General features: G+C 38.2%; 1 protein-coding gene across 12 annotated transcripts in view; it reads right to left on the bottom strand.

Annotated features, from left to right (window-relative positions):
- The window catches only part of ANKS1A (ankyrin repeat and sterile alpha motif domain containing 1A), a 282,636-nt gene that overhangs the window by 172,893 nt on the left and 87,893 nt on the right, over positions 1-21,850 (bottom strand). For all 12 annotated transcript variants that reach the window (XR_001628236.2, XM_056818070.1, XM_007483721.3 and 9 more), the window contains exon 2: positions 9,841-9,921. Coding sequence is in view for 11 of the 12 variants with exons in the window: in XM_056818070.1 (XP_056674048.1) it covers positions 9,841-9,921 (81 nt within the window). In the remaining variant the exon portion in view is untranslated. The remainder of the gene's footprint in view (positions 1-9,840; positions 9,922-21,850) is intronic.

The following is a 21,850-nucleotide window of genomic DNA, read 5'->3' as shown; positions in this document are numbered from 1 at the left end:
TGATTTATCTAAATTTGATAATGGTTGGTTTAAGTCTCCCACTACTATGGTTTTACTGTCTATTTCTTCCTTCAATTCTCCTAGTTTCTCCATTAGATATTTGGGTGCTATATTATTTGGTGTATACATGTTGATTAGTGATATTTCCTCATTATCTAAAGTCCCTTTTAACAAAATATAATTACCTTCCCTATCCCTTTTGATCAGGTCTATTTTTGCATTGGCTTTATCAGATATCATGATTACCACTCCTGCCTTCCTTCTGTCACTTGAGGCCCAGAAGGTCTTACTCCATCCTTTAATTCTGACCTTGTGGGTGTCAACCCGCCTCATGTGTGTTTCTTGAAGACAACATATGGGTAAGGTTTTGGATTCTAATCCATTCTGCTATTCATCTACATTTTATGGGTGCGTTCATCCCATTCCCGTTCAAAGTTATGACTGTCATTTGTGGACTCCTTGGCATTTTGATATCCTTCCCTAGTTCTAACCTTTTCTTCTTCGGCTCTACCTTTTAGTCCAGTGATTTACTTTAAATTGGTCCCCCTTGTCCCATCCCTTGATATGTTTCCCTTTTTAGTCCCTCCCATTTTGTTCCCTCCCCTTCCCCCCTCTCTTTCCCTCCCCTTTTGTTTTCCCTCTCCCCCTCCCCCCCTTGGTTTTCCCTTCTCCCTACCCTTCTTGGATAAGATAGAATTCAAGATCCCAATGGATCTGGATGTTTTTCCCTCTCAGAGTTGATTTCCCTGAGACTAAGGTTTAAGTAAAAATTCTCTTCCTCTCCTTATAGGAGTTTTCTTCCCCTCCCCTTCCCATGTGAATCTTTGTGTGAGAAAGATTATTCTATTTGGTCTTTCTTTTCCCCCTATTTACACATTACATTTTCCCCACGTGTTAGTATACATAGATTGATATAAATGTAGTCCTTATAGAAGAGAGTTTGAGTAAAAGAAGAAGATAACATTTTTTCCTTTTCCCTTTCCTTCATATTTACCTTTTCAGGTATTCCATGCTCTTTGATTTTCGATATCGAACTTTCCACAGAGCTCTGGCCTTTTCATTGCAAAAAGTTGGAAATCTTCTATTTTGTTGAATGCCCATACTTTCCCTTGGAAGTATATAGTCAGTTTTGCTGGGTAGCTGATTCTTGGTTGGAGACCCAGCTCTCTTGCCTTTCTGAAGATCATGTTCCATGCCTTACGATCATTCAGAGTAGAACTTGCAAGGTCTTGTGTGACCCTGATTGGCATTCCTTTATATCTAAATTGTCTTTTTCTGGATTCTTGTAAGATTTTTTCTTTTGTTTGAGAGTTTTGGAATTTGGCAATTACATTCCTGGGAGTTGTCTTTTGGGGGTTTAGTGTAGAGGGTGTTCTGTGAGCTCTGTCAGTGGCTGTACTGCCCCCTTGTTCTAGAATATCTGGACATATTTCTGAGATATTTCATGTTCTCTTCTAATTTCTTGCTCTTTTGGCTTTGCTTTATTAGTTCTTGCTTTAAAGCCTGGTTTTCTTTTACAGTTTGGTCAAACTGGTTTTTTAGATGCGTGAATTTCTTTTGCCTTATTTCCCACCTTTCCTCCAAGAAGGCTTCCATCTTTTTGCTCATTTCAGATTCAAATTCTTCCTGGGTTTGTGGAGAGTTTCCATTTCCTTTGGAAGGTTTCGGAGCATTTGCTTGTGTTTCCTCTTCTATCTCCTCTGTGTTTTGTATTTTTGCTCCATAAAATGTGTCCAAAGTCGCCCCCTTCTTCTTGTTTCTTTTGGAATTTTAGGGTTTTTGTGCTTCTGTGTAGTTTGCCATCTCTATCTGAGTGGGGAGGATTAGCTTTTCTTATCTCTGTCTGGCTTTCAGAGGTTTTAGCCCTAGGCAGATTGTCCGTTCTATGCAGTTGTTATTTTGTCTTCCTGGGGAGCCAGGAATTGCTGGTGTGTCCCTGTTACTGCCCTCCTCTCCTCAGCACCATCCTGATGCTTCTCCGTTGCCTTACTTCCACGCTCTGAGCCTAGCTTGGCCCTTGTTCCTGTGCCTTAGCTGGTCAGCTGCAGCACTCTGCGGGGGGAGGGGCCACAGCTTCCTGGAGCTCAGAGGGCTCCTAATGAGATTAGCTTTCCCTGGGTTGAATTTAGTATGCTTTGAGGCAGGGACTTTTTTCGTGAGACTCCAATGGAAGGATCCAGCCAGGGGGTTACAAGCTCCCCCCTCTCTCTCTCTGTTTCCCTGCTGTCTGGGTGCCCCCTCGACTGGGTCAGATTGTTTTCAGGATGTGGCCTTCAGAATAGCCAGCTCCCGAGGCCCTTTTGCCAGCCCTGAGGGTTGCTGTTGTTCCAGATGACCCTGCTCTCTGAAGGGGAGGGGCCTCGGCTTCCCGGAACTCTGAGGGCTCCTCCCAGGGGGTTAAGAGCTCCCCCGTCTCTCTCTGTTTCCCTGCTGTCTGGGTGCCCCCTCGACTGGGTCAGGTTGTTTTCAGGAAGTGGCCTTCAGAATAGCAGGCCATTGGGCTCTGAGGTTGCCTCTGCTGCCTCGGACTCGGACTCGGACTCAGCGCTCTGGGTTGGGGGGGATGGGTCCTAGGACCTTCCTTCTGCCTACCCCTTAGGTCCGAGTGGTCTCAGGCTCTGGCTTTTGGGGGGACCGCACCTTTTGATTCAGGTCCATGTCCAGGAGGAGGACTCCCGGGGTCTATGTTGTTGATCATTTTGGATTTCGGTGCCCTAGGAGTATTCGGTTTGAGATCGGTAAGGAAGGGTTTCAGGAGATCTGGACTTTAGCTTTCTCTAAGCCGCCATCTTGACCGGAAGTCTTCAACACCATTATCTTAACACCTTCATTTCCTATTATACTGTTTGTATTTAGTATCTTAGTAGAACAAACCTACCAACTATCCTCTGACCTCTGAATATGACTTTCTTGCTCTTGTTTCAGAGTCCTAATCCATTCTTAAAACTGCCTAAAATACTTTCCTTTTGAAGCAGTCTTGAGTGATTAAAGGATATCAATAGAGGGAAAACTGGACAGGGAGAGAGGAATACACCATGGCAGAAAAAAAACATAGACCTTACAGATATAAATTCTGTATTCAAGACATGGTTCCAGAACTTACAATCTGAAAAATCATTTAACCTCTTTCAACCTCAGTCTCCTCATATAATCACTAGGAATAAGTAATTTTATTTGTGGTACATGTTTTCCCAGAGAATTTTTTAAAGGAAAAATGCTTTATAAACTACGTAAACATGAATCACCCCAACTGTAGGAAATAATATGAGAAAAGGCTCAAACACATGCAAAACAGGGGAAAGCAGATGTGTGTAAAGGACAAAAATTTCACTATAGCATAGACTTACAAAGGATGGGGTAGGGTGAGAGCAGGCTAAAAAGGCAATTCAGGTGCCTGATAGTGAAAAAAATATAACAATTACGCTAAGGAGCTTCATTCAGTAAGCAACAGAGTACGACTGACAGATCTGTAGTAGAGAAAAAGTTGTAGTGATTTGATACCCAGGGTAACCAGATACCTAAGGCAAATAGCACCAACTAAGGTAAGTATCAAAAAATGGCCAGGGATGGGGGTGAGGGGTGGAGAATTAGTCTTTGGATCAAACTTTGTTTTTCATGTGAAAATAACATGAGCTATATTTCGAACAAATTCAGTAGAATGAGAGGGATGACATCATTACTATAGCTTAGGAAATAAAATCTCAGAGTTGAAAAGGATTCTAGAAACCTAGTCCAATCCACAGTATCTATAATCTCAGTTGGCTTCTATTTTATCAAGGACTACCATGAGGTTCCCTCCCATGTAGTATGAAAAGGAAAGGAGGCCTAAGATTATTATTTACCCTTCCTAGAAAGAAACTGTTCTTGCTTGCTAAGGGAAAATAAGAGATAGTCTAGTTCTGGAAAAAAAGACAGGAAAAAGGGAAAAGAAGGGGACCAGGATGATTAGGGATTCTCCTTTATGAAATAGTAGAGCTATGCCAACTATAACAGTAATATGAAGCCCAACACTCCCCTTTTCTACTCCTCCATACTAAGCTGTCCTCATGTTCTCCTCGCATCCCAAAGTGCGAAAGATATACACATATTAAATATGTTTTCAAATATCCTGACTCAGGGCAAAGCCCCTGTCATTCTAACATAATTACTAATCTGGACAAAGGAGGATGGTGATCAAATCTCTATATAAGGAAGATTCATCTGGTGGAAGTATGTTAACGAGGATGAGGGCAGGGTGACAGAGGGAAAGAGAAAGAAGAGAGACTAGAAACAGTGGGTCCAAGTAAGCATTTATTAGAATAGTCAAAGGAGTCATGGGGGGTACTATTACCAGAATGACAACAAGGGAAATCTAAAGGAAATGACAAATGCCAGATATCATAAAGGTAAAACCAACAAGTTTGGAATCAAATTGGATGTGTCAGATGAGGAAAAAGACAAAAGTAACAATGAGATATGGAACATGGGTACTGGTAGTACCACTATAGAAAAAGTGGAGACACAGGCAGCTAGGCAGCACAACAGACAGAGGGCCAGGTCTAGAGTTGGGAGCGCTTGGGTTCAAATCTGACCCCAGACACTTCCTAGTGGTGTGACCCTGGGCAAATTACTTAATCTCCCTGCCCAGCTCTTTCCATTCTTCTGTTTTAGAATTAAAACAGGTAAATAGCAGGTAAAGGTTGAAAGAAAAGAGAGAAAAAGAAAGCAGGAGGGAAAGAAGAAAGGGAGGAAAGGGAAGGAAGAAAGGGAGGGAGGGAGGGAGCAAGGGAGGAAGGGAGGAAGGAAGGAAGGAAGGAAGGAAGGAAGGAAGGAAGGAAGGAAGGAAGGAAGGAAGGAAGGAAGGAAGGAAGGAAGGAAGGAAGGAAGGAAGGAAGGAAGGAAGGAAGGAAGGAAGGAAGGAAGGAAGGAAGGAAGGAAGGAAGGAAGGAAGGAAGGAAGGAAGGAAGGAAGGAAGGAAGGAAGGAAGGGAGGGAGGGAGGGAGGGAGGGAGGGAGGGAGGGAGGGAGGGAGGGAGGGAGGGAGGGAGGGAGGGAGGAAGGAAGGAAGGGAGGAAAGGAGGAAGGGAGGAAGGGAGGAAGGGAGGAAGGGAGGAAGGGAGGGAGGGAGGGAGGGAAGGGAGGGAGGGAGGGAGTATAATAGCAATACAATTCTAGAGAAAACAGAGTTCAGTATTACATGTCACAGATGAGGTGCTAGTATGACTTATAGCAGAGATACCCAATAGAGAGGTATGGACATGAGACTGCAGAAGTTCAGGAGAAAAGTCAGAGCTGGAAACAAAGATTTCCTGTAGAGGTAATTAAATTGTGTGTGTAAATAAGATTGCCAAGGCAGTATAGAGATGAGAAAGCCAATGACAGAATCCTGAGCAACACTAACAGTAAGAGTTGGAAACAGGACAGAGAAACTGTAATTGGAGGCATGAAAATAGCCAGGAGTGTGATGTTCTGGAAGTCAAATTAAAAGAGAAAGAGTTTACAATAGCAGTTCTCAAAGAACATGGTTCAGAGGTCATGGAGTTCTCTGAGAGCCTTTATTTTCATAAAAATACTAAGACACTAAAATCTATAAATGAATAAATATCAATAGATATAACTTTAAAAGCCTGGGGAGGGGAGTTTCCCATTTAGATATTAAACATCTATAGTGTTTAAGAAAGGTTTCAAGAGGGGGCAGCTGGGTAGCTCAGTGTATTGAGAGCCAGGCCTAGAGATGGGAGGTCCTAGGTTCAAATCTAGCCTCAGACACTTCCCAGCGGTGTGACCCTGGGCAAGTCACTTGACCCCCCATTGCCTAGCCCTTACCACTCTTCTGCCTTGGAGCCAATACACAGTATTGGTTCCAAGACAGAAGGTAAGGGTTTAAAAAAAAAAAGGTCTCAAGAACAAAAAGTTTAAGAATCACTTATCTCTGTGCCATGTGCTGTACTAACATGAAAAAAAAGATGAGAACTGAAAAAAAGTTATTAGATTCAATGATAAAGAAGACTTTTAGGAAAGCAGTTTGAGTACAGTGGTAGGGAAGTAAAGCCAGATTAGAAAGGACTTTTTAAGAATGAAGTGAATGATAAATAAATAAATATATTGGATATTATAAACTATTTCTTCCACAAACATTGTGGGTAAAAGAATTATAGGTGAGAATAGAAAGGCATAAGCAGAAAAGTCAAAGGAAAGTCTTTTCAGTTAAGAATATCTAAGGAATATATGCTGACTGAAAATATACATTCACACCCAACCATATCCCCCATATACACACACCCAATCAGGAAAAATCTGTCTTCTCTGCCTCCTATCCCAAAAATCACTCCCTAATTGAGAATGTGATAATTATAAATTTGACATCAAGCAAAAAAAGGACACATTCCACAATGACCACATCCAAAAAAATATATGTTTCATTATGTACTCAAAGTCCTTGCTTCTCTACCAGTAAACTGGATAGCCCATTTTATCATCGGTCCTCTGCAGTCATTGTTGGTGATCAACAATGATCAGAATTCCTAATTCTTCCCAAGTTGTCTTTACAATATTGTTGTCATTGTATAAATTGTTCTCCTGATTTGGTTCACTCCACTCTTCATCAGTTCATAAGTCTTCTCAAGTCACTCTGAAACAATTTTCTACATTTCTTATTACACATTATTCCAACACGTTCACAAAACACTTGTTCAACCATTCTCCAATTAACAGGCACCCCCCCCCAGAATCTCATTCTTTAACATAACAAAAAAAGTTATATTTTTGTACACTGTTAAGAGTTAATTTTGCTTAAGACTAATCCTTTCTTTAATCTTCCCTCCCATTAATTCCCTCTTCCATCCTATTTGCTTGCTGGGTTTGACGTATTCATGTACTTAATTCTGTGTAGGTGTACTTTTCCGCTCTGCAACTAGTTCAGATGAGTGAGGTTCAAATGTCAACTGCTCCACCTACTCTCTCCTCATTTGTATAAATAACTACTTCTATACCCTGGTTATATGAGATCATTTTCACTAATCCCCACATCCCCATTTTCAATGTATTACTTTCTCCTTCCTTTCCACTCTTCTCTTAAGATCATTAAGAGAACTACTCCCAGGACTTCTACCTAATTAGACTCCTTCTGTGACCCCTGATGATGATGATAGGGTTCAGTGGGAACACGTAAGCAGTTTGTCCTTGTTTAGTCCTCTATCATTATTCAATCAGGTTTACCTTTTTATGTTTCTTTCTCTTCACTGCTATGTTTGAATTTCAATATTTTCATACCTAGAGATATTCTATTTCATTGAAGGTTCATTATACTCAGTTTTGCTGAGTAGGTTATCCCCCAAACCCACACCCCTTAAACCCTTACCATCTGTCTTAGAGGCAATATTTAGTATCAATGCTATGGCAGAATTGCAGTAAGGGGTAGGTAACTGGGGTTTAGTAACCTGCCCAGAGTCAGAAGTGTCTGAAGCCACATTTAAACCCAGGTTCTCTTGACTCCAGGTCTGGTGTTTTATCCATTGTGCTACCTAGCAGGCCCTGGGCAAATTATTCTTGATTTTAAGTCTATATCTCTTGCCTTCTAATACATTGGACTCCAAGCTCACTGTTCCTTTATACTAGTAGTTACTAATGTGTGATCCTTATTTGTGGCTCCTTAGGACTTGAATTATTTCTGACTACTTGCAGTATTTTTTCTTTAACCTAGAAGGTCTGAATTTTGGCTATGATGTTCCTGAAAGTTTTCATCTGGAAGTTTCTTTTAAAAAGTGACCATATTTCTACTTTGCCCTCTGTTTCAAAAAGATGAGAATTTTCTTTTAAAACTTATCAGAGAATTCAGGAAGTCTGATGATCTCTCCATGGTCTGTTTTCCAGGTCAATTGCTTTTGTGTTGAAATACCTTATATTTTCTTCCATTTCCCCCCAATATTTTGATTTTAACATTTCTTTTTCTTTCCCAAAATCAATGATCCAGTTATTTCATTCTAATCTTCAGGAAATCTGTTGCTTGGAAAAGGATTTTTGTTCTCTTTCCAATTCTTTCTTTCATGGCTCTCATTCTTTTCCATTTTTTTCCTTCTAGTGCTCTCATTTTAGTGATGAAAATTTTTAAACTCTTTACCTCAGTCTGGAATCTGGATGAATTTGCACCCAAGTTGCGTTTTTCTTTTGAGGCTTTTCTTATAGATGTAATGGAGTCATTCTCTTCTGAGTTTTTGTTTTGAGTGTATGTCACCATAATAGCGTCTTATGAAAGAATTCTTTTTTTTCTGTTTAGTCATTATTCCAGCATATTTCTTGACATTGAGCTTCATGGGGCAAGGACTGCCTGCTTCTAGAGGGAAAGTCTGGGATGTTGCTGTTATAGCTTTCTTTGGAGCTACTGAATGTTGTGTTGTTCCAGTATCTCAAGGTTGCAGATCTGAAAGCTTTCAGTGTTCCCAAAGCAGTCTGATGTAGAACAAAATCTGATTGCTGGCACCATGGTCCAAATTCTGAAAGTTTTTAATCTGAGTTTAGATCTGAGCAGCAGTAGACTGCTACTGGACTCAACTATTATCAGATAGCTAGAAAACTCTGCTGATTCAGAATGATGCAGCTGCAGGCTCCCCTAGAATTCCTGGCTCATTATTTCTCTGAAGGTGTCAGATTGGGTTGAAACTGATTTCCTGCTCTGCTTTTAGAATGTGGGCCACATTGCGTATTGTTTGCTTCTGGATCTGTTTTTTTCCTTAGAACACAACCTAGGACATACACTGTGGAAAGAAGGTAGGGCAGGTCTCCTCCTCAGTCCACTCTGGATCTGGGATCAGGACCTGGATGGCAAACAATAAAACTGTCAATCGACAGTTTTAGGAAAAGGACAGGAAAATGCTTCACTTAGGAAGTGGTGCTTCAAATAAGTTTTAAAAGAGGTCAAGGAATCTAAGAGGTAGAAATGAGAAATAAGTATCTTCCAGGGATAAGGGATAGAAAATGCAAAAGAGATGAGAAATGGAATACTGTACATGAGGCCCAGTAGTTAGGATGAATTAAAAGATATATGAAGGGGAATAAAATATAATCAGTCTTGAAAGGTAGACTTGAACCAGACTATAAAGGACTTAAAATGACAAACAGAAGAGTTTATATTTGAACCCAGAATTTTTTGCGCAGAAGTTACATGGAAAAACTTGTATTTCAGGGATTTTACTTTCTCAGTTTTATGGATATGGATGTGACAGGGAAATAGGAGAAAGAGACAAATTAGGAAGCTACTGTAATAACCCAGGCAAGAGAGGATGACAGTAGCTGTCTTATGAATAGAGAAAAGAGGAAATAAATAAGATATATTGTAGGAGAATCACCAGGGTGTGACAACTGATTGGAAAAAAGTGGTAAGGAAGAGTGAAAACAAAAAGATGAGAGTAAATGGGTCAGACTAGTCTCTGTACAGAAAAAACATTATAGGAAACCTAGTGCTATGCTTAATACAGAAAGAAAGGGAAAGAGCCAGGTGACAAGGAAGGGATAGTATGAAGAAATCGTATCTTCCTACAATCTATAGGATCATAGATATAGAACTGGAAAGGACTTTGAGGCCCTCACTCTTTTAATGAAGGAGCTAAGATCAAAGTCTGCTGGATGATCTGTCTAAGAGCATACAGGTAGTAAGTATCAGGGGCAAAATTTGAATCCTGGGCTTTTGACTCCAGAGTCACCATGCTTTCTACTATACCATGTGAAATTAAACTTTCTCCATCTGTTATAAGCATTGGCTAAAGGCTACTGAAAAAAGAAATTTAAGAGTTTAACTAAAATGAGGCTTAGGGATTTTAAATGGAATTAGGGGGTGATAGCAAAGTAGCACATGATTATTACTTACTTGTGACCATTCAGAGCTGCATGGTGCAAAGGGGTATAACCAGTGCTATCAACACAATTCACGTTGGGTCCTCTCCAGATGCTGCAGTAAAGACAAAAATCAAAGGAAAAATTCACAGACCAAATTTAAAAGCATTTATCAAGGGAAAAAAAGATTGCTCAACAGTCTTTAGTCAAATTTGTTCTCTTTTTTAAATTGCTAATGCTAAAAGGCCAGAATCAATTAACTACAGCAATATATGATACTAAAATTAAAAATAGTTCTACTCAACAAGGAGATAAATACCAAGTCGCAATGGAATTGTTTAGCTGCTACCTTCCCCAACAACTAATTTAATTATTCTTTAGATATAGAATTCCTATCATTGAGTTCTACCAATAAGATAAAAACAGTCCAGTGATAGATTATCAAGAAGATAAATGAATTAAACTAGCACACATTCCCAAAAAGACACCTACCACCAGCATAAGTACAAGAATATAGGTAAGTTTTCCTATATGATGTCTCCTCTTAGGCACTACCACATTCTTAGAACTAGAATAAATTAATGTAACCCAAGGCCCAGACTTTCAAAGGCTCCGAGTTTTTTTCAAAGACCAGGTTTATGGAGTGAGAACCAACACTAGAAAGGGGAGGTCCTAGATTCAAATCTAGACTCAGATGATTCTTAGCTGTGTGACCCTGAGCAAGTCACAACCCCCACTGCCTAGACCTTACCACTCCTCTGCCTTGGATTGGTTCTAAGATGGAAGGTGAGGGTTAAAAAAAAAAAAAGACCAGGGGGCAGTAGGGTGGCTCAGTTGATTGAGTCAGGTCTAGAGAGGGGAAGTCCTAGGTTCCAATCTGGCCTCAGATACTTCCCAGCTATGTGACCCTGGACAAGTCACTTAACCCCCATTGCCTAGCCCTTACCATCTTCTGCCTTGGAGCCAATACACAGTATTGACTCCAAGATGGAAGGTAAGGGTTTATTTTTTTAAAATAAAATAAAATAAAACCAGGCTTAATCTTTGTCATAATTAAAATTATCTGGAGACAATATATAAATTTATAATTATTCATTCATAAGGATTAGAGAGAAAGATCACATGATCACCTGTCTGTGCCTAATTAAAAATCACATCAATTTGTCTGCTCCAAGCAGTTGTGTGTAAGCATTAAACATCCCAGAAAAGGGAGAGAGCAACGAAACATCCAGCAAGAGAGCACACACATCCTGCGTTCCCTTTCTTTTCCCTTTTACACTCTTCCTGGGAGTCTCTAGTTGGGCAGTCTTAACCTCAGTCCAGATATGAGTCCTGACTTTTTGACATGTCACCTGCTCACAAGGACTTCAGCCATTCCCTTACAAATGCCAAGATGTCAGCACAACAGGTTGTGCTCAAAGGATGGGGCAACTCATGCAACTCATATAACCTCTATAGGACTATTTTCTCATCTTCTAGAGGAGTGGTTTGAACTAGATGAATTTTAAAAGCACTCGCAGCTTTAAATCTATGACCAAAATTTTCATGTTTGTCACCAAAGTATTATTATGAAGTGACAAATTACAATTCTACTTTAAAAGTGGAGCTGAGGCCTAGAACATAAATTTGCCCAAAGGCATGGAGAAATTCAGTGATAGATCTAAGAGTCTACATTTATGAACCACTTACTGTATTCTCAATATTCAGCTGAGACAATTAAATTATTAGGCACTGCATAATTTTTAAAATGATTATTATAGACAGTAAGTTGTTGTAGGAGTTCAGAGAAGAATCATTACTATTGGCTACAAACCAACCCAAGTATGTTATCCCTAATGTAGCACTTTTACTATGACTGTGTCATCTCAAACCATCTCCATCCCCAAATAACCCAGGAACTGGGAAATAAACTCCTTACTTTAAGCCAAAAAGCAAGACCAATATTTCCATTTCCTTCTTCACTCTTTCTGCCCAAAAAAGGAACCTTTCCTAGAAATTAATTATAAGGAAAGCCACTGACACAAGTACTATGCATATTTTAGAGCAGGTGTTTCTCAAATGTTTTGAACTCAGATCACCTTAAAATTAAAAAAAAATTTACCAAGTACTCCAAAAAGAAAATTACCAAGTACTCCAAAGAGTTTTTGTTTATGTGGGTTATAGTTATCAATTTTTATTGCATTTGAAGTTGGAACTCATAAATTTAAAAAGTAAATAATACATTATAACCCAGTGGAATTGCTTATCAGCTCTAGGAGGGCGGAGGGAAGAGGGGAAGGAGAGAACATGAATCATGGAACCATGGAAAAATATTCTAAAAAAATTAAAACTAAATAAAAATAACCTATTACATGTTAACTTAAAATAACATATTTTATGAAATTAGCCATATTTCTCAAAAAAAATGTAGAGAGAAAGAGAAGCATTACTCTACATTTCTGAAAATCTCTTTAATGTCTGGCTTAACAAGTCATTTTCATCTATCCACTTTGAAATGCTGTTTTGGTTTTTTGGTTTGTTTTTGCTGTTACCAGACTCTGGCTGGTAGAGGAGTTGGTCATCTCTTTGGTCTCAGGAAGTGGATAAAGACTTTCTCTTGAGTGTTACCCACTTTTCCTGCTGTTGACTAGAAATCTTTCCCCACAACATTTCACAATGGAAGGGACTTTCTGAAGAGAAACCTGAACACACTTTACCTCAGCTCCTGTTGCCCAGGGGTGAGTCAACCTGACTTTCCCTCAGGGGGCTCAAGGCTGCCAAGGCCTGAGTTCTCCCCAAACTCGAGGAGGGAGGGGAAAGGGTTTAGATAGAGACAGGAACCTCCATTCCCCACTTTCTTTTTCCCACTCTTCCCTGCCCATTATTCCTTTTGTATTACCTGATTGAGTTAACATTAAAAGTTATCTGTTCCCCAAGCTGAATGTGAGTGAACGGATCAATGGGAGACCCTCTGGTCTCGAGTAGTGGAGGGGAAACAAGAGGGATAAGAGTGAATTGGGGAGAGCAGCTTTAGCTAAGGAGGGAAGGCAGAAGGGGGAAAATCTTTAAACCCCCCTCTCCTCTCTCTGAGCCAACCTTAATATCAGCTGTCTCCCCTGAACCCCACTTTGAGAGGGGAGGTCCCCACTCTTTCCCCCTCTCAATACTGAGAGGCCAAACCCCTCCATATACAAAGTAACCCATTTTATAATACATATGGCACTCCGGATTTAAAAGAATCCCATTAAAAAAAAGTTTTAGTGACTGTCACCAACTGCCATCAACTGTCAGTTGTGAAGTTATTGTCAATTACCAACTCCTGAGGCTAGCAGTATAGTCACTGACTCTGCCTAGGAGTTCCCACACAGGATCAAAAGTTTCTTGATTGGGGGGTGGGAGGGAGGAACAAATCAGTTACCACCTGCCACTCTGGTCAGTTACAAAACTGAGGAAGAGAGGCTATTGTAAAAGGGAGGCTGTACTAGGGCTGTCAACTTTTAGGATCTAGCCATCTTAGATACTATCTAGAAACAAACTTGTGGGGACAACAACCATTTTCTAACTGTTAACTCCTGGCAGTTAGAGCCTAGAAAAGATCTAATGGGAAACATACTACAATTAATACTGTGGTCTGCTGTGTTAGGAATAATTGCCATTTATTGGGGCTCCTGTATCATTTATAATACAGTTGCAGGGATGATAGACAATGTTCTCAGGACATTGACCAATATGATTATGGAATGGACAGTTGTCAATGAATTATCTAGATATGAATTACCTCTGGCAAATCATAATCCAAGTCTATGTTGTGTTCGTAGCAGTGACTAACATCTTAAACAATATTAAAGCTGGTGCCAACCTGATCTTCCAAAAGAAAAGTGTACAAGCTTTAGTCATTGATAATAGATTAGAGGAATTGCTTGGTCAGATCCTTATTATAACTGAGATGTGCCAGGATTACATGCAGAGAAAAGCATAGGGAAGGGAAATGACGAGGAGACGGGGGACATGATGAGACAGACTAATAAGGATGATGTAGTTATTAATACTAATACTGGGACAACATTAGGGGCAATAGGGGGAAATGGCCTTGCCAATAACATATAGGCACTAAATAACAAGGCACCAACTAATGCATCTGCTAACAATCTTGCAAATGCATCAAAGGCTCAAAAGATTATGCCTTTGTGTAATGTAGCTAAGGACACTGATAACTCTGGCATCTTACATGCAAAGGTTCATAAGTCATTCACCACCCATGACTTAGAGTCTTTACATAAACACATGCCTTAATTTTTATTAGATCCTCCTCTCGCAATTAAAGAACTAAAGAGAGCATTTTACTTCTATGAACCAGATTTTGAGGATGTAGAAATTCTTTGATCTGAACTTTTTATACCCCAGGAACATAAAAACTTTATTGAGCAAAATAGAAAAGATTCCTCACTCACGAGCTGGCCAGAAGTTTTTGAAGATCTGGATTTTTCTAATCCAAGATCAATGGCTTATCTAAGAAAATGCCATGAGGATCTATTGCAGGGAATGAAACAATTGTCTGAAAGACCCAATGCATGGAGAAAATTTGAGAGATTATCCCAAAGCAAAAATGAACACCCAAGCACATTTATCTATCACCTTATTGAAAAAACTGAGGGACTATTAGGCTTTTACCCTGATTCAAAAGAATCAGAGGCACATGTGAGGAGACAATTTCTCAAGGGCTGTGACAATCACTTGAAGGATTTCTTCAGCAACTATTGCTCTAACTTTGACAATATTTCACTTAATGAACTTATAGACACTGCCACCTATCTTCATGATAACAAAGTAGATCAAGAAAAAGAAAAGAATGATCTAAAGAAAAAGCTCCAAGAGACCTCTGAAATATTAAGGCAGAAAGAATTAGAGGAGGTTAAGAACCTGGCTACAATTAAAACATTTAACAGACAAACCACACAGTATAGACAGACACCTCAAAGTCAACAGAGGGTACAAAGAGATACCAGGACTTGCTTTTTGTGTTCTCATCAAGGACACATAGTAAGAAACTGCCCAATGAAACATCACTATAAACAGGGCCAAAATAAAAGAGATGGTAATGGTCAAAATGCATATTATCAGGGAAAAGTAAATAATAACAAAAACTATGGGAAATAGGACTGTAATAGCAAACAGTGTTGCTCCCCCTGCAGACATAGAGAACAAGAGACCCCAGACCTCAAATCCATGGAAGCAGCAATAGCTTCTGGAGGAAAACCCTGTTATTCTGAAGTTGTACTGATAAATAATCATTATACCACATGATGCCAGGTTATAGTATTATCTAGTAAAAAAGAGATGAATTTGGGAGGTACCCCAGGGAGGAAACATGAGGGCATAAGCATAAAGGGCAAAAAGGGAGATGGTAGAAAGGAAAAAGAAAACTTTAAAATTTCAGTGGTGGAGAAACAGATAGTTGGGCAGGATGCCAAGGGAAGCAACTTAAGTACAAAACAAAAGTCTATAATTGAGATGGAGAGAGGAATTACACACCTAATAGCAGACATGAAACATGACATTTATGGTTCACAATACATGGGTACACAAAACTGCATGGAGAAAAGCAAGGAACAGATTAAATCCTTTTTGGAAAATTTTTTAGCTTACAGAATGGATCTAGGCAGTGGAAAATCAAACGGGGCTGGCAAATCTTTCAAACAGCAACTTAAGTATCCAGACCATTCTGACAAGACAGCTAAACAAGACATTTTTGCAAGAGGCTTTGAAACTGATACATTTATACATGTAAGAGGGGAAAGAAAGACAAATGAGGATAGAACTAACTTAGAGCCAAAAGCCAAAGACTTTTACCCATGAAATCCTATAACACTCAAAGACACCAGTTCTGGGGATGGGCTTAGCACAGATCAATACCAAAATTCTAAAGACTGTCTATTCCCTGAATCAAATATGGTAAAACAATCTAAGGGAGTGAGAACAGAAGACAATCATTGATAGTGAAACATCACCCAAGCAGTTCTCAAACTAAAATTAACACAAATACAAACCTTTCCTCTGAGCAAGCTGGTAGCTCACAGACAGCAGTGGTCCAAAGTGATACAAAACCAATTAATAATAGTGCATTGAATGAGGGTGGAATAACTAAAGAGGGGACGGCAGATTGCACTGTAACATCTATAAAACCTGAAACATCTACTAGTTATACAAGTGCATTACAATCCCTGGGGCAATAAAGTAAATATGATAATAGGAAACCTGTGCATGCAAACACCATAACAGCTAATTTACAAGAAACTCCAGAACCATATCTTGGGACAGAAGTAGGAGAACAAAAGTACAAATCTTTCAGTGATACAGGGCAAGGTGGATCTATATTGAAGTCATTCCCAGAAGATACCACCATAGAGGAAATGGTTTCTATGTCAAAAGATTCATATGAGGGAGTAGATAAACAAGAAGCTGATCCAAAAGATATGGTAAAGCCTATGCATTCCAGTAACATAATAGCAGATCCACAGGAAGCAGTAAACCCACAAGAATCAAATTTGTCACCACAGAACACAGCTGGGCAACAGCTAGAAAAAGAACTGGGAAATATAGAAATCACTGAAATAGGGTCAGACCAAGACACAAAACCTGAGTTAACAACACCTGACACAGAATTACATGTCACTGAACAAAAGCTAGTGAAAGACATGGAGAGTACAGAAATCAGTGACCAACAGTCAGATTCAGACCTAGATGATACAGTACCAAATGGTACAAGAATAGTTGACCAAAACAGTGATGAAGAACAAGAACCCTATGCGTACATTAAGCTTTATGATAAAGTTCACAAAGATTTAGACAAGTGGGACACAAATTGGCATAGTGAACACCTAAATTCAGAACAAACAAGTTTTTCTGATTCTGATGAAGCAATTGAAAACATAGGAAACTCTTAATCAGTAGAGGAAATAATGTATATTGCAGGAGTCAGTAGTTATGAAGAATTTTGTAAGAAATATAACTTAGGGAACAGTGATACTGAATTGGATGTGATATGATAAAGAACAAACTGAAAAAGAGATAGGCAATGTGAATTTCTGTTTTCTCCAACCTTGAGCATCCCATAACACAACATATAACATCTATTGAGAATATTTGGTACCAGGACTGGTTTGAGCTCTATAAGGTAGCAAACAACACAAAACAATTTGTTCAGCCATTCCCCAATTGATGGGCATCCCCTCGTTTTCCAATTTTGGGCCACCACAAAGAGCGCAGCTATGAATATTTTTGTACAAGTCTTTTTGTCCATTATCTCTTTGGGGTGCAGACCCAGCAGTGCTATGGCTGGATCAAAGGGTAGATATTCTTTTGTCGCCCTTTGGGCATAGTGGAACTCAAATTTTTAAACAAATATTAAAAATTGTTTTTACATGTAATTGGAAAAAATATTTAAGAAAATAGTGGTTTACTGAATTATGCAGATATTCTAAATGTTTGCCTATTTCATACAATTTAAAAAGTTATGTGTTAATATGACCACCAGTCTTATCAGAAAAAATCATTAAGTATGGACTGTCAAACCCATGGTGGCAAATATAAATTTCCAAAAATTCTAACTTTCACTTGAAAGCTTGAATTTTGACATCAGAAATAAATATTGTGAGTTGTTTTCCTTGAAGTGATAAACTCATCATTTTCAAGAAAATGCCTGCCAAATATCCAAGTCTAAAGTCATACTTTGTCAGTTTTTGAAGTAAACATGGTGTTTTATGAAAGCAGTGGCTTGTTCAGTTTACAATTCCACAAGACTTTCCAGGGCTTTTCCTGGAAACAACCATACTTACACACCCAACATAAGTGCTCTGTGTGTACTTGCCATTTTGTCAGACAGACAAGTCAAGATTTAATAAAATGAATATTTTTATTGCTCTATCAAAGATATTTTTAATCTTTTAAAAATGTAACTATTTTGATTGAAAATACATTGGTGACTATTAGTACCCTGTAGTACCATTACCTTGATTCATGATATAGCACTAGCAGTTTTACCCACATTTGTTTTTGTGCCATTGGTACAAATGTCAATACACCTGTAAAGGGACAAATTATCAGACTGAAAACAGTTATTCAATACTTGCAATATTTTAGTATTACTTGTCTTCTAAAAGATCTTCTGTTATTAATTTGTTCTGATAAAAGAAATAAGCAAAACAGCTAATGTAGCCAAATACGCTAATTTGTCCATTTGCAAGGTAAAAATAAAATTCTGCAGATGAACTATTAACTCAGACTTAATTTCTGCAGGTAAATCTTTAATTCACAGCTCATGGAGTCTCTCCAAAATTCTTCACTGTATACTCATAAAATAAGAGTAAAAGGCAAATGCTATCTAAGTATTATTGTAAAAATAGTTTCAACCTTACAAGCAGAGACCCAGAGACCTCTAAGGGGTCCACAGACCTCACTTAGAGAATTGCTGTTCTAGAGAAACAACAGGCTTCAATTTTCTGGGTCAATGACTGGATGTCATTAAAAAAAAAAAACCTTAAAATTGCTTTGAAAGAATTATAAAAGACAGTAGAAAAGGAGAATAGCTTTTGTGCTAAGTATTTATTTCAACTCTTAAAACTGAGACATACAGCAAAAGTGATGGATAACATGAAAAGCCATAGCATTGTGCCAATATTCACAAAATATATACATATTATGAGACTAGGTCTCTATCTTGCCCAGTCTAGAACTACAAAGACCACTCATCACTCTGTTTTTCCAGTCTGGGTTATAGTTCACTCAGCCTTAGTCAAAGTCAGTAAACATTTATTAAGCCCTGGGGACAGTGATAAAGGTATCAGAAGGCCCCAGCTCTCAAGGAATTAACAATCCAAAGCATAAAAAGAAGCTGCAAGAAAGACTGAGAGGAAGACTATGACTGGGGATAGGGGGAGATTGGGTTGGGGTGGGGCTGGAGGAAAATGTAGAAGTCCGGAAGCCAGGGTAGGAAATTATTAGAAGAGGTATGAAAGAGTTGATTTCATCTTGCATCAAGATGAGTTTTTGAAGACCATGAAGTCCAAGAAAGAAGAAGGAAAATAATGTGGTGCACTCCCGAGGTGCCCCTTTAAATGGTGAAGGATCTAGGGAGCTCTCTAATGTCCATATTCACTCTCCAACCAGAGGAGAGGGCAAGAGGAGCTGAGGTGAGAGTTTCAGGACTGATTTCAGATTTTAGGATGATGAGCATTTAGAGGGCATGAAATAAAAAAAGCAGCAGTTCTTTTTAAAAATATATATTTATTTAATTGATTAATTTGGAATATTTTCCCATGGTTACATGATTCACATCCTTTCCTTCCCCTCGTCCCACCCCCAACCCATAGTCAACAAGCAATTCCACTAGGTTTTACATGTATCACTCATCGAGACCTATTTCCATAGTGTTAATATTTGCAACAAAGTGATCATTTAGAGTCTATATCCCCAATCATATTCCCTTCAAGCAGCAGTTCTAACAGCCCCTATCACACAGGGTCTCCCTCTCCCATCTTGCTGTTGCCTTTCTGCAGACCACTAACTGTTCAGCTTTGCCACCTTTACCTGAGAACCCCCAAAGTCAAATGAATCACCCAGTTTTTGCCTGTTGGTGATGGGGTTCTACAGGCATGTACCAAATACAAAATGAATGAGAAAGCCACAAGAATGCTAGTATCTGGTATAGAAGAAATAACCATTAATTTTAGTCAGAAAATACAGGTTCAAATCCTGCCTCTTACATGAACTTGAGAGTTACTTGATTTCCCTGGGCCTCAAATTTTCTCATTTATAAAATGATGACCTATACAATTCCTTCAGGTTCTAAATGTATTATAATACAACAGATTACAAGAGCAAGTAACAAAGGACAAGAAGGCAGGGAGTAGACAGTAATCAAGAGGGAAAAGACAGATAGCTGATATCAGATGTATTCCTGTATATTAGAATCAAAACTGAGGGCTTTCTGCACCCAAGGCATTCCTCAACTCCTATCACATATCCTCCAAAAATCGCATTTGAGCATGTGTAGGCTAGAAAATGTGTCAAACTCTATCAGTTTAGTTATTGGGGAGTTTGTGTGTGTTTTGTTTTGTGTTGGCATTAAAAAACACAATTACCCCTCTGGTAACAAAATAAAATAATTAAGCAAAATTCATGAAGCAAAGACCTAATCTGAAAGTGCAGACAACAATTCTAAAGTGCAACAATTCTAAATCTACAATTCCCCACCCACAACAATTCTATTTTAAAAGTGTATTTAATCAACAAATATAATTATTATTAGATTAATTTAGTGGAAAATATTTAAATTTTAATTTAATTCTTTTCAATTAATAAAAGTATTTTTCTCTTCCTTCTAACCCCACTCCTTTTTTTTAAAAAAAGAGTATAGAAAAATAAATTCCTTGTAATAAATACATATAGTAAGACAAAACAATTCCCTCATTGGCTACAGGCAAAAATATGTTTCATTTGGTAATATAGTTAGCATATTTCATCACTGATTTGTTCTTAAAGCTTTCAAAGTGATACATTTTTACAAGACTGTTATAATTGGAACAACTGTTCCAGTTCTGCTCATTTCATTCTCATTGGTCTATAAAAGTCTTAAAAATTGTTCATTTTTATACTATAGAGTATAAATTTATAGTTAAGAGTATAAATTGTTCTAGTTCTGTTGACTTCATTCAACATTAGTTCATCTTTCTTTAAGGTCATCTATTTCCTCATTTCTTAGAGCACAATAGTATTCCATCTCATTCATATAACAACCATTCCTTAATTAATGGGCATCTTTCTAAATTTTTTTTCCATTTCTTTGCCACAACAATAAAAAAAAAACCTGCTATAAATATTTCCACACATATAGGACCTTTTCCTATTTCATTTCTCTCTTTTGGGCATAGGCTTAGCATATAGCTTAGCTGGGTCAAAGCAAATGGAGTCTTCTTTGGCTCTCTGCAGTTTTTTGTGGAGCAAATTTTTAATTTCAAACAGACTGATTACAATATTCCCTACTTCAACCCAGATTTCTTCCTGGTTGGTTTTCTAAAACAAGAGCTACTTAAAAACTGAACTTCCTTTACTCAACAGTTTCCTTAAATAACAATGATTACAAGTTTGTCTAGCACCAAGGAAAATTGAACAAACAAAACCCCATGTGTCCAGAGAATGTAGAAAGGAGGGTCTATAGAAAATCAAGACTAAATTCTAAGTAATAATTACCTTGTTCAGATAGCACAGAAAAACAACCTAACCTGGTTCCTGTATTACATCCTGAATATTATAAAAGTTAAGACTGAGAGAGCTACAGTAAACATCTGCACAAACCTAGAGAATCCATTTTATTAACTTCTCTGAAAGGATCCCTATAAACTTAACAGTATTCACAAATAGAAGTTTGAGAAAGAAGCAAAGAAGTGATACAACTTAAAGGTCAAAATATATACACTATTAAGTTTTTTTTTAACTGTTTACATCAAATCTGAATGAAAATAATTAGCTATTTGTGTATATTTTTAAAACTTACATAAACCATAACCAAACTTCTGATAATCCCTCTCCCTTTTTTAAAATCTATTCCAAGTTCAACAAGTGGAGTAGTAACTCTGTTACCTCTGAAGGGCCCCATCACAAAATCTGCAAACACTAAACCACATTTTTCCCCCTTCAATAAAAACAATCGTAAGCATTCAAAAGCATCTCATATTGCAATTTATTCAAAAAGTATGGCTTGTGAATAATGCCAAATGGAACATCCAAATGATATAAATTTCCATGTAGTGGAAATTGTATTTAATATTTGTTGGAATTCTTTTTCTCCTTTTTTCCCCCTCTGTTATTTTTAAAAATACATTCTGAGGAGCAGAACCAGAACACAGAGACTGATACTCTGTGGTAAAATTAAATGTAATGGACTTCTCTACTAGTAGCAATGCAATGATCCAGAACTATTCGGAGAGACATATGAGAAAGAACGCCATGCACATCCAAAGGAAGAAGTGTGGGAAAAGAAACACAGAAGAAAAACAACTGATTGATCG

The sequence above is a fragment of the Monodelphis domestica genome, chromosome 2 (genome assembly GCF_027887165.1).
Source record: "Monodelphis domestica isolate mMonDom1 chromosome 2, mMonDom1.pri, whole genome shotgun sequence".
NCBI classification, from domain to species: Eukaryota; Metazoa; Chordata; class Mammalia; order Didelphimorphia; family Didelphidae; genus Monodelphis; species Monodelphis domestica.
Note: the sequence above shows the minus strand (reverse complement) of the source record. Positions and strands in the feature narration are given on the sequence as shown.